General features: G+C 30.0%; 1 protein-coding gene across 1 annotated transcript; it reads left to right on the forward strand.

Moving 5' to 3' along the window:
• The first annotated feature begins 7258 nt into the window (after positions 1-7258).
• LOC112797441 (FT-interacting protein 3-like) lies at positions 7259-11567 on the forward strand. Its single transcript, XM_025840361.2, has 2 exons — positions 7259-7494; positions 8318-11567. The coding sequence occupies exon 2, from the start codon at positions 8359-8361 to the stop codon at positions 11413-11415; it is 3057 nt and encodes a 1018-aa protein (XP_025696146.1). The 5' UTR covers positions 7259-7494; positions 8318-8358; the 3' UTR covers positions 11416-11567.
• Positions 11568-14650: the final 3083 nt, after the last annotated feature.

Genomic DNA, 14650 nt, shown 5'->3' on the forward strand with positions numbered 1-14650 from the left:
CACCTTCCTAGGTGTCTTCCTCCTCATCTCCCTAGCCCTCTCTCACACCATTATGAATGACTGGATTTGCATTTCATTGAATCTATACTTAGTGAAGATTGAATTTGTGTTGCAATTTTGTTGATGAAGTTATATATGAATTTGTATTGCGAATTTTTTTATACATGTACACTGGTCTAATATGCATTTTACTGATTTCTGTTCTATTATGTACTAATATTTTCATGATTAATTTAAGATTATTTTATATAAAAATAAATATGTTTTATGATTAATTCTTTATTGAAGTGTGCATGTTCTCATTACATAAAGTTCATTTTGTTTTTTCATTTTAAATCGTTATTGACTTTAGTTCTAATTATGATGTTGGCATATTGTAATAGTTTATATATGTTGATTGAGAATTATGATTTTTGTGATTTGCTTGATTTATAGATGTGCAATGAGTCTAAATGCTGATGTTGTAATAGTTTGCTCAATTTTTCAATAGACATTTTATATATAGTTTGCTTAATTTTTTCAATTTTTTTAATATAATGCTTCAAGATTATTTAATGGCTAGTAATTTAGAGAAAACACACAAAACAAAAATGTTGTTCCTAATGATATTGAATTGAAATTCAGAGTATGCTATCCACTTCATGTTAAATTTGTAGTGATTAGATATTTTTTTAATTTTATATTATTTGACATTATATGAATTTACGTTTGCATTTTAATTTATGTATGAATTTTATTTTTTTATCTTAATTTATGTATGAATATGTAAATTTTAAGTGTTATTTAATTATTGAGGTACCCCAGGAGAGAGTTAGGGTAAGTATTCTTCTTCCTGCATGTATAGGTGCATGTATAGGTGGGCGGGTAGTTGAAAGTTTAAGGACGGCGAGGCAGGGTTAGGTAGAGCAAAAACTCACTCCACTGCCAACCCTATATGTGGTGGAAATATCGTAGAAAAAAATAGTAGTTGTCTTTCAAGTAGAATAATTCTTATTGATAGAAATGTTTATTGAGATTTGTTTTTGTTGAAATTTATCTGCGATAATTTTATTTATAGTATCATATTCATTCTTAAAGTCAAAACAATATGATCAATATTGTTACTTATTAAAATTTTACATTTTATGACATGATTTTAAGTTTTCAAACTCATAAACTTATATCATTACAAAAGCTATTAGGTTGGTTAATATTTCTTGATAACATTACTGGAATACCATCGTTGAGTATTAGTTTGTGAGAAGAGAAACCAATAACAATTTTGTTATTCAATATATAACTTATTCTTTATAAAATGAATTATTATTTGCTAAATTGGTAAATACATTTTCTTCTAATTTTTTATACCATTTATTTGATAATGTTCTCATGCAGTGTAGAATAATTAATAAAAATATATGAAGTTTTTATTAAAAAATTAAATAAAAATATATATAATAATTATTACTATAAATATTTTATAAAAATTATAACTAAAATCAAAAGTAACGATTTTAATGTTAAAAATATTTAAAATAATTAGTATTTATTTTAATTAATTTGAGTTGGTTGAGTGGTCATCTCACTCGTCCACTTAAGAAAGTATTAGGGTTTCGAATCTCGCCTCGTGTATGTAACAACTACTCATTAGCTAGTGATAGACCCTTAATAAATAGAGTTTCAATCCGTGGTGAATTAGTTCTCGACTTGTCGAGTTGGAAAATATGGTAAAAAAAATAGTGTTTGTCTTGAAAGTAGAACAATTCTCATTGATAGCAATACTTGTGGAGATTTGTCTTTATTGAAATTTAAATGTGACAACTTTATTTGTTGGTATTATATTCATTAATGAAGTCAAAACAATATAATCAACGTTGTTACCGGTTAATATTTCATTTTTTATGACATAATTTTCAAGTTTTCAAATTTATAGACTTATATCATTACAAAAGCTATTAGATTGATTAATATTTTTTAGTAATATTACCAAAATACTAACATTGGGTATTAATTTGTGTGAAAAGAAATTATTCATACCCTTGACCCAATAAATAAAAGTCAGGTCCAATAAAATAAAAAGGCCCACCATTAAAGGCGGCCTTCATGATAAACCCGACCTCTTTAAAGAGGTCTGACACTGGCATAAGGGGCAAAGCTCTACCTGTCCCGAAGCAGGTAATTACTCTTAGAAATCTCTCTACTATCTCTACCTCATCTAGAAGGTAGATTCTAACAAACTCCAAGATAAAGGAAACGCTTATCCATCAGAAAAGATGGAGCTACTCCAATAAGGTGGTTATCGACTCTACTATAAATACACTGGTACCTCCAAGTATAACTCACGTTCTAATCTACTAAAAATCTGCCTAAAGTCCTTGCTAACTTAAGCATCAGAGTCTCTTGCAAGTTCTACCCCCACCTCCTCACGAGGAACTAGGACAGACGGCACCCTCGACACCAAAGAGGTCAGACGCGGCCTTCACAGGGGACTTGAACCTCACGTTCAGGTTCAGATCAATGTTTCAGGTAACCCTTGGAATAGAAACTGTAATAACTTTTGTTATTCAATATGTAATTTATTCTATTGGAAAACAAATTATTATCCCTAGATTGATAAATATTTTTTTTTGTTTTTATACCAGTTTATTTGACAATAATTACCATTAAAGAAAATAATGACTTCATTATCTTATAATATAATGTATAAGATTATTTTTTATTTTAAAATTAATTCTGGTCAATAAGATAAAACTAAAAATAACTTTTTTACACAAATTTAAATTTAACTTTAGAATTGATTAACAAGTCACTTTTTTTTATTTTAATAACAAAAACAAAATTATTTAAGTTTAAAATATTCAATATTCAATTATTTCAATAATTTATATTTCAATTGGCAAAAATTAAATTAAAAATTAATTATAATTTAATAATTGATTATATATATATATATATATATATATATATATATATATATATATATATATAATATCTTATGTATAATTTATTGAGGATTAATTTATTATTTAAATACTTTTTTATAAATATTGTAATATGAAAAATAGTAATCTTATTTTTTATTATTATTTAAGAAATTATTCATAATTTTTTATTATATAATTAACTTCATTAATAATCTTTATTATTATTTTTCTACCAAAAAATCATATTTCTACTATATTTTTTAATACTAATTAACTTTATTAAAAATAGAAAAAAATAATTTATCATATATAATAATTCTTAATATATATAGTATCATGTATATATTAGAATGATCTATTTTAATTACGTGAATATTATTATTATTATTATTATTATTATTATTATTATTATTATTATTATTATTATTATTACACAATTAGAAAATGACTTAATACAAACAGATTTATAAATAGATTTGGTCTATATTATAGACAGATTTTTGGTTACCGACAAAATTACCGACGAATTTTGTCCCTCTGTAAAAACTTCATCAAAAATTATTTATTTTTTCATTACGTTAGTAAATAATATTTAAGACTAAAAGAGAAAAAAATATAATTAAAATTTTTTTAGTTTGATTAAAAAATCCCTTATAAGCATATCCAACTTTTATATATAATAAATGTAATAAAATTTAATAGAAGGTATTTATTACCGTAATGACTTAAAATATTAAGTCAAGTGAGTAAGATTAACCTAGGTTCATTGTTCGGATTCCAAATCCGAATCAGATTCATTATCTTAGGACTCAATGCAAATAAAGTCCACATGTCCCATCTCAAATTGGCTCAAATTGAACTTCCATTGTTAGTTAGAGATGATAATGAATACTTGTGTGGGTGCGACATATTTTCTTTCCTATCTTTTACTTATGTTTTAAAAATATACCCTCCGTCCCCTCTCCATTTTCGTCGCAAGTCCCTATTTAATTATCCCCTTAGGAAATGCAAATACCCACAGTTATCTATGGATATTCTTTGAATTTTTTAAAAAATTAACAAAAAAATCATAATATAATAATTATAAAATAATCAATTTAATATAACGAATTCATAATATATTCATTATGAAAAATAACATTTCAAAAGAAAAAATATAAAAACATCTTTTAACAAATTACATAATTTTTTTAAGCGAAACTGAGCAATGTAGTGACAGACTTGAGAGAGAGGGAGAGAAAGAGAGAGAGAGATGCAAAATTGAAACTACGGATAAGTCTAGAAGAAAAAAATGTTCGACTTGGAGACAAGAATCAGGGTCACTAAATTCAAAAATATATTAGAGTAAATCGGTAATTTTATATTCGCGTGGTTTTAGTGGGTCTTATAGGGAGGGTAACTATGTCCTCGTCCCCGTCCATTATTTCACGTGGATAGATTCCCACCCATAAAGATTTTACATATCCCCATTTAGTCCCAAATCACGAGTAATTCTGTCGAATATCCATTTGGCTGTTTTTTTATCATTTCAATTGCTAGTATTCGTTGTTTCGTGACGTGTAACTATTCCAACCACTTAGTCAATTCTTAGATAACCAAAGTTTAGGCTATATTATTCTCATAAAATCACATGTATCCTTGTTATAACAATATTATCAAAGATAAATGATCAAATATTAAATGAGTCACATTTTTATATATATAATAATGACTAATATCACATTTTATAACTTGTAAAATTATATTATAAAATATTAATAAATTTGAATTAGAAATATAAATTAAAAAAAAATTAACTTATATGTTCTTATTTTTAAACGGCATAATTTAATAATTTTTTCAATTTATATACTAATAATGTTAATTCTTCTATATAATTTTTTTAGTCTATGTCTCCCCAATAAACTTTATCACAAATTTGACATCCAAAAGTTTTATATTTGAACAAAAGTTTTTTTAAGTTGTAGTTTTTTTATGTTACTTTTAATTTAATTTGTTTAATTTTATCAATTATTTTTCATACTTTTTTTTTATTAATTTTAACCAACTACATTGTCTATACTAATTAATTCTATTAAGAGAATGACTTTTACTATTTTCATGATCTATTAAAGTAAAAATTTGATTAATAATAAAAATAGTTAATATACAAATATTGATATTCAAATAATCGAAAAATCACTATTTATTTGTAAGATGTAGCTTAATATTGTATATTATTGAGTATGATAAGCTTATTGAGTATGACAAGCTTTTAACACGCGGCATTAAATCAAAATAAAAAGTTTTTAAATAAAAATATAGTTGATGTTGAGTCTAGTAATACCAGCAAATTTTTTATTGTATTTTTTGTTCATAAATCAATCATAATGTATAAGCTAATATCTTAATCATATTCATTGTATTTTCAAAGTATAGTTAAACAAATAAAAATTAGAACTAAAAAAAAACTTCAAAAAATAAACTATTTTTATTTCTATATAAATTAGAATATTACAATATTCAAAAGTCTAAAAAATAGATATCTAACTCTATTGCTAGAAATTTTAGATTATACCACATAATTTTTTTCTTTATATCACCAAGTTTTTTAAATTATCTATATAAATAAGGTCTTTATGAAGAATAAAAATAAATAAATTTTAATCATAATAGCACCTAAAAAATTAATTCTGAATTTAATCTAGACAAAAGAAAATTGAAAATTTTATATATGGTAGAAAAAAAAGTAAATATCGTATAAATTATATGAAGAATAACAAAAATATAAAATAAAATAAAATTAAAAATACAAAATATAAAATAAAAAATTATTGTTATTATCTTTTAATTAAAAAAAGTGAAGGATCTACAAAACTTACAAAATAAAAGTACTAATTAAATATATTTTAGCAGAACGAATAAAAAGTTAAAATTAATATAAAAATTGAATAAAATACTTCAAATAACTTTATACAGATGGAATTCTTTTTTATTTTAAAAGATTTTGATCTTTTTTTAGGAGCAAAATATAAAAAATTAATTAAAAAAATAAAATCATATAAAATATTAAAAAATAATGTTAGAAGATAAAAAATATAAAATATATAAAATATCCTAGCTATTTTATTTTTTGAAAATGTAAAGTAATGTACTTTTAATATATTAAATACACTAAAAATATAAAAAAATATGAATTTAGTTAATATGTGCTCCAAGAACACATAATAAGATTATCATTAGTAAAAAATTTTAAATATTTTCATTAACAAATGTAGAATAAATACATTAGAAACTTAAATTTTTTATATTTTTAAATGAAAACTTTTTTAATTAATAAACCCAAAAATTATTATTGTTGGTGCTCTTAACTATTATATTTAAAGCACTTGTTAACTAACTCTTTAATTTAATATCTTTATTTCAAGTTCAAGGCCACTTGGCGCATGAGTGGAGTACCTTGATTGTTCAAACATCATCCTGACAAAAAGAAATATTACCTACCTAACGGTAAATTATATTGATTTTCCAATTTTAGAAACATCAATAATTCATTAATTCTACCTGGCGATGGTTACATTTCATTTTTATTTTTAATGTGTAAAGACATCACCATCCACTCCTCCATACGTTTCAATAAAAAAAGATGTGTTCTGGGAATGTGAGTTGAAGATGGAATAGGAATGAAAACGGATTCACAGTGGAGAGTTCAAAGCAACCTAGGGTTTGACACTAATGATGTTTCCCAATGAGACGAAAGATCTTGCTTGGTAGTGATCAAATAGAAAAAGGACACGTGTAATGATTTGAGAGAGCCATTTGAGTTACGCGCTCGAAAGTGGGACAATGGACAAACAAAGCAACAACGCGAAGTCGCAAAATGCGAAAATTCAAACCATAACGGACATGCAAATTCTCACAACTCTTTCCTTTGTCTCTCCGCTCCCTGTGTAATCATATTCTAATATAATACTCCTATTAGGCTATTAATTATTATACATCACTTTCACATTTTTTTATATTTTTGAGATAATTTTAATTTAGTTTTTGAATTTATACATAAATTTTAATTTAATTTTTAAAATTTTAATTATTTTTATTTAATCTTCAAATTTTATGAACGTAACTTATGTTAATTTTTAAAATATTTTTTTATGTATAGATATTAAAAGAAGATTGATGTAAATAGTCGGATGTCATCCTAAATTTTTTAAAACGATGTCATTTTGATTTTGACAATTAAATAATACAAAAATAATATTGTAAGTGGTATTTATTAGTATTTTTCCTCCCAGTACAATGGGATTTTTTAATTTCATGTTTAGACCAATTCAAACGCCCTAATCCAAATGTCACAATATTTTTGTCAAAAAGATAAATGGTTTGCGCTTTGCATATAAATATTTTTGTATTCGGAGGTCAATTCATAATACCTCTTGCACTCGTTTTCAACGAACCATCCCAGAAGAAATGTCATACCCCGTTCTTCCTCCTCCTTTTTCTTGCTCTATAAGTTTCTCTCTTCTGATTTTTTCTCTCTATCAACCCCTTCCCCTTGCTTATAATACCTTCTTTTTGTCCACTTCTTCTTCTTCTTGGCATTCATTCACAGGTATGTTTTCATGCCACTCCTTCTTATTCTTCCTTACTTTTGAATTCGATTCTCTGTTTGTTTTCTTTTTTTTTTTGCATATATGTTGTTTCTGTTTTATTCTTTTTCCCACTTCTTAATTAACTGACTCTTAGTTTTTTTTTAGGGTTATACTGAGTTGCTATTCTTACTACTTATTAGTAATCAAAAGATTGAAAGTTTAATCCTTTTTCTCAAATTCTGTAATTTTCTGTTGATGATAAGAAAGGGATTTTTTTATATTCTTGTCTTGCTTTTTGTCACAGAGAAGAAGGTTATATAATTAATTGGTTCTGTTGATACTTTCAGAATCTTTCTGTGTCTTGCTTGTGCTTGAAGCATTACTTGCTTTCCACGACACTGTTTTCTTCTTTCTTTTGCTTCCTTATCTACAATTCGAAATTAACAATTGAAGAGTCATAGTTAATTCGTAACTTGTGCTGATTCTTTTTTTCTCTATTTTCTTTTGGATGGAGTAGACTGTTGTGCTTCTATGAATTTACCAAGATTTCTGATTTTCAATGAAGAACAAACAATAAAAGTTTTAGTTGAATATTCCATTGTTTTCTTGGCTTTGTGGTTTGTGGAATTAGTCAAACTATGAGAATATCAATCAATCTTTTAAATAAAGACAAAACTATATTTTATGCAGACATAATCAGACTTTGAAAATTGAAACTAATGTCTTTAAAAAAATCAGCTTGGTTTTGCTTGATTGCATATTAATAGGAAAGTATAGACAAATTTTTATACAATACTATATCTATTGATTTGAATATCAAGTTATCCATGTTCCTTTTTTCAGGTTCTGCCTAAACATTTCTTTCATCCAAATCATTGGAACCAATGAACAATCTCAAACTTGCTGTAGAAGTTGTTAGTGCTCATGACCTTGCTCCAAAAGATGGTGAAGGCTCATCTAGCCCTTTCGTCGAGCTTCAATTTAACGGCCAGAAATTTCGCACGATGACTAAAGAGAAAGATCTGAGTCCTGTTTGGGATGAGACCTTTTACTTCAACATCACTGATCCAAGCATGATACCAAGCCTCAATCTTGAAGCCTTTGTATATCACTACAACAAAACCAATGGCTCAAAAGTCTTCCTTGGTAAAGTCCGGCTAACCGGAGCCTCCTTCGTCTCGTATTCTGATGCTGTTCTTCTCCACTACCCTCTTGAAAAGAAACGTTTCTTTTCTAAGGTACAAGGAGAACTTGGTTTGAAGGTGTATGTTACAAATGACAATTCTATGAGAGCTTCAAACCCTCTTCCCGATTTCTTTCAGAATAACACATATCACATTCCAATGCAAGATCAAACACAATTACCATTCCCTGATCCAGTCCTTAGAGAAATTCCAATTAAGAAAACTCAGCCAAATAGGCACACATTCCATAACATTGCTAAATCGAATAAAGGCGAAAAGCAGCAGCCTAATTCGGCTGCAGTGGCTGCTGCTGCTGGCATGCCTAATGTATCATTTTCCATGAATGAGATGAAATCTGCAAAACCTGCTGCAAAAGTTATGAATGCATTTGCAGGCTCAGCATCACCAGTTGATCATGTTGTTAGAGAGACTAGTCCTGTTCTTGGAGGGGGAAAAGTGGTTGGTGGAAGGGTGATTCGAGGAAATATACCGGCCAGCACCTATGATCTTGTTGAACCAATGGAGTACCTTTTCGTCCGAGTTGTTAAAGCTCGAGATCTTCCATCCATGGATGTAACTGGAAGCCTTGATCCCTATGTTGAGGTGAAGATTGGAAACTTCAAAGGGACCACAAACCACTTTGAGAAAAACCAAAGTCCTGAATGGAACCAAGTTTTTGCCTTTGCAAAGGAGAATCTTCAGTCATCAATTCTTGAAGTTGTGGTGAAAGACAAGGATGTGGTGCTAGATGATGTAGTTGGGAATGTGAAGTTCAATCTCTATGATGTTCCCCGGCGCGCTCCGCCGGATAGTCCTCTAGCTCCAGAATGGTACCGGATTGAAAACAAGAAAGGTGAAAAGAACAATGGGGAGATAATGCTTGCAGTCTGGTACGGCTCTCAGGCCGACGAGGCTTTTCCTGATGCTTGGCATTCTGATGCCATATCTCCTAATGGAAGCTCTTCTTCTTCTCACTATGCTCAAATCCGGTCGAAAGTTTACCATTCGCCACGGTTATGGTATGTGAGAGTTAAAGTAATAGAGGCACAAGATTTAGTTCCATCAGAGAAATCAAGAATACCAGATGCATATGTCAAGGTACAGATTGGTAACCAAATCTTGAAGACTAGACCAGTTCAATCAAGAATGATGAATCCTCAGTGGAATCAAGATTTGATGTTGGTTGCAGCTGAGCCTTTTGAAGAGCCTTTGATCCTTACTGTCGAAGATCGCCTTGGAAACAACAAAGATGAGACTATTGGCAATGTGATTATCCCTGTCGGATCAATTGACAAGCGCGCAGACGATCGTCCCATCCGAAGCAGATGGTATCCTTTGGAAAAATCCATGTCATCTGCTAGGGACATGGAGAATGGAAAACAGAAAGAGAAGGACAAAGACAAGTTCTTCAGTAGAATCCATGTGAATGTTTTTCTAGAAGGTGGATACCATGTTCTTGATGAGTCTACTTATTATAGCAGTGATCTTAGGCCTTCAACAAGAGTGCTATGGAAGAAACAAATTGGTGTCTTGGAACTTGGAATTTTAGATGCTAATGTGATACCAATGAAGACCAGAGAAGGCAGGGGAACCTCGGACGCCTACTGTGTCGCAAAATACGGCCAGAAATGGGTGCGAACGCGGACGGTTATAGGCAGCATTAGTCCAAAATTCAATGAGCAATACACTTGGGAGGTTTATGATCCTTCCACGGTTCTAACTCTTGGAGTTTTTGACAATGGACAGGTAAGTAGCTCTAATGGAAATGGCAATAGAGATTCAAAGATTGGCAAGGTTCGGATAAGGCTATCGACGCTAGAATCCGGCCGAATCTACACGCATACTTATCCATTGTTAATGCTTCATAATTCTGGTGTCAAGAAGATGGGTGAAATTCATTTGGCAATTCGATTCTCGTGCACATCATTCGTTAACATGTTGAATTTATATTTCAAGCCTCATTTGCCAAAGATGCATTATGTCAAGCCACTTAATATTATAGAACAGGACAGGCTGAAACAGCAGGCTGTGATCATTGTTTCGGCGCGGCTGAGTCGCGCCGAGCCGCCTCTTAGGAAGGAGGTAGTTGAGTACTTGTCTGACTCAGATTCACATTTATGGAGCATGAGGCGAAGCAAGGCGAATTTCAACCGTCTGAAAAACGTTTTCTCAGGACTAATTTCGGTTGCAGGGTGGCTTGGGGAGATTTCCACGTGGAAGAATTCGGTTACAACGGTTCTTGTGCACATTCTTTTCCTTATGCTAGTTTGCTTCCCTGAACTGATTCTACCAACAATATTTCTCTACATGTTTGTTATAGGAATGTGGAAATGGAGGTTTCGACCCAGATACCCGCCACACATGGACACAAGGCTTTCTTGTGCTGACGTGGCAAATCCTGATGAGCTGGATGAGGAAATGGACACGTTTCCAACCACGAGGAGTTCGGACCTCGTCCGGTGGAGGTATGATCGGTTGAGAAGCCTCGCCGGACGAGTCCAGAGTGTGGTTGGAGACATAGCAGCCCAAGGGGAGAGGCTGCACGCGCTTATAAACTGGCGCGATCCACGCGCCACGGCGATATTTATGGTGTTCTGCATTGTGGCTGCAATTGTGCTTTATGTTGTGCCTTTGCAGCTGATGTTTATTGCCGTTGGATTTTATTTGATGAGACATCCTAAGCTTAGGAGTAAGACACCACCAGCACCTGTTAATTTCTTCCGCAGGTTGCCTGCTCTTACGGATAGCATGTTGTAGATACATCACTTTCTTTTCTGCTGCCATTGTTTGAGTATGGATTTTTCAAGTCTTTATTGGCAGTGCTGTTGTACAATTTTTTTCGTGTATATATTATGTCTTGGTTCATTGAGTCATGGACCTTCATACAAATATATATTTTTTATCGGAAATTTTTACCCTTATTTAGTAGATGTAGATGTTATCACAACTAATTAATTTTCTTGGTTCTCATTACGTAGATGCAAAAATTATTTTAAGAAAAGTTATAATTAAAACTTTTTCATTAAAGTCTTTAATTCATCTTTACTTTACTATGGTTAAACATTGGCGTGATGTATTATTAAAAGTTTCAAAAGTTATTTATAAAAAAATTTATAATTAGAAAATTTTCGGTAAAGTCCTTAGTTCTTTTAATATGATTAAACATTCTTAACAATTTTATGTTATTTAGTATATATTTTCATCGTCATATTAACTACTCTAAAATTCAGGCCAAACTAATCAGATGAAGTAGTTAGATCATAAACTAGTCATGTTTCGCAGATTAATAATCACGATTCAATCATCACATGAAACTCATTTTATTGTATTTTGCTTGGAAGAGAGGTGAAGTGGAAAAAAGAAAAATATTGGTTTCTATTTTCACTGTCCCGTTTCTCTCTAAACCAAACACCACCGTACCATGGTAGGAAGTAAGAACAAGAAGCAGCATCATGGCATTTACATTTTCCTACTTTTCATACAGAGCTAATAATATTTTATTTTAAGAAGATTTGTTTTACTTAACGTGTTCTATATTTCTATCTATTCTATAATTTAATGTTGTAATGTGACGTTGACTTATGATAACTCATCACAAATGCCTCAATCCTTATTAGGTGAACATATATAAACAATGGATAATAATACCAAGATATCTAATGAACAATAATTTTTTTGCTAGTGATTATTTTTAAAATAGATAATTGAATAATATGTTAGACTTTAATGCGATCAATTTTAAATTAAATTTTTTTGGGTGTTTAATCAACGAAAAAAAAAACTAAACACAAGCCTCGAGACTTCAGAATCAAATATTCCACACTACCCTCTGCTCTTTTCTTGACTAGTAGATTAGCAACCTAGTAACTAACTTTTCTGTGCAAGCGAATGTACTCACTCATGAGTCTTAGGATTAATTTATTTCTGAGTGGATTCTTCTAAGGATTAATTTCTTTGCAGTTGGGAAAGGCTTTAATATGTGGTGCGTTCACAGAAGCTTCACTCGTTTCATTGTAAAAGTTATACGCATCATTCATATGTGATTGTCAATGATGTTTGTGTTTACATGTGAGATAGGTGCTAATTTAGACCAACGAAGAATATACATATATATAATGTGTAAGAAAGTTTATATTTATAACATAATCAAAACAACATTCTTAAATGAAACATCGCATAACATAATCACTTAGCTAAAACATAGAATCAAGTAATGTCCATGCCACCCCGTTAAAAAACATTAAGCATCTGATGCCAACATCCGGGGAGCAAGCAAATCAAACTAGAATCATAAAGCAATAAAACAGAGCCTATAACAAAACAAACCAAAATGACAACTTTAACAACCTAACAAAAAGAAGATATATAGATATATTGATTTTGGAAAGGAAAACGAGAGACTACGATTATACATAACATAAATTATAAAATTAAATAAGTAGCAAAATATATAGGTGAAATTATTGCAGTAATTAAGAAACACAATTTAAAAGAAAAAGATATATAGATTATATACCCTACTCTTCCTGTCTACAACTACTTGGAAGTGACAACAAAGACTCATTAAACATGACTAAAACTGTATCTTTATCACAAAAATCCAGTTTGAACTCTTCTAATTCTTCTTCGTTGCCCCCCAATTTTTCGAACTTTACTAGATCTTTGATAATCCTATTCATCCATACAACATCCCCACTTTTAGTAAAACACAAAGGAATCATTGTATTATCGGAAGGATATAAGATGTCCATTTTTTAAATCCAAGATGACTGCACTTTGTATTCTTTCATCACCCATATATGCTGACATATGTGGTCCATCATACATATCCCAAAGAATCCTCCGCCTCCAACGAGGCTTAACTCCCACTCATTAGGATCTAGTAGGTACGGTAAGGGAATCACTGATAGAGTTTTCGTTGCGATATCAAAGGCAACAATTACGATACCTTGCGGGTAATCACTGCCATTATACACCACTAACCAATGAATAGCTTCATTGTATAACAATCCTATTTGATGAGCCATAGCAATATTTGGAGTAAAGCAATCACCACCTTCAATTTCCTTCCATGAATTGCTTCTCACAGAGAAAAACTTCCACTCGGGTTTTCCCTTTAGAGTTCGAACCGATCCCATGATAACTAAATAGTCATCATTGGATTTTTCATACACAACACCATGGCAAAAGAAATCTGAATTCGAGAAATTATTTGGATATGGAACTCTTACATGAGAACTAGTTGCTGGATTCCAAGCTTAGGTTTGTCGTTTTGCAACAGTATAAAGCCTCTGCACGAACCAATAATCCTCGTGCTATGGTTCTTGTAAGTTTCTTGAAGCTTAAAAGGATAATCATGATGAATGGATGGTTCTGTTTTTACACAACAAGCCTTAGAAGAATCGCTTGACAAATAGAGGAGCTTAGTATTATTGTTGTGAGTGGGTGCAATGGCGACATCATAATGCAATTTTGCGAAGTAGGGATCAGAAATCAGAGAACGCCATTGCTTACACACGCACTTGAATTGAATAAGGGACCTCACCGGCAACCTTAGAAAAATTATTTCTAACAACTCTGGAGGGAGAGTCAGCATAGGCGAAAGCCGTTGATTCTTGTTCTTCGTAGTGTAGATTCACGTTTGTTTCTTGGTTTGGACGAGGGTACCAATAATTATATATAACTTTTACTTTATATGAAAATTAATAGTTTAAATAAAATAGATTTTATTTTTAACAAATCAAACTGATATGGATACGATTTTAACTTATATCTTTTTAAAATTTTATTTAATATTTTGAGTTTGTTTGGATGTTATTTTTAAAAAATATCATTTTTTAAATGATATTTTTGTAAAAGATCTTTTACAAAAATAAATGTGATTTTGTATTTGGATATCTCATGTAAAAAGATTTTTATTTATTAATTATATTTGGATAAAATAAGTGTTTATTTGGGCGTTATTAAATTAATAAAAAAATATTTTTTTAAA

Source organism: Arachis hypogaea, chromosome 4, assembly GCF_003086295.3.
Source record: "Arachis hypogaea cultivar Tifrunner chromosome 4, arahy.Tifrunner.gnm2.J5K5, whole genome shotgun sequence".
In the NCBI taxonomy this organism is placed as follows: Eukaryota; Viridiplantae; Streptophyta; class Magnoliopsida; order Fabales; family Fabaceae; genus Arachis; species Arachis hypogaea.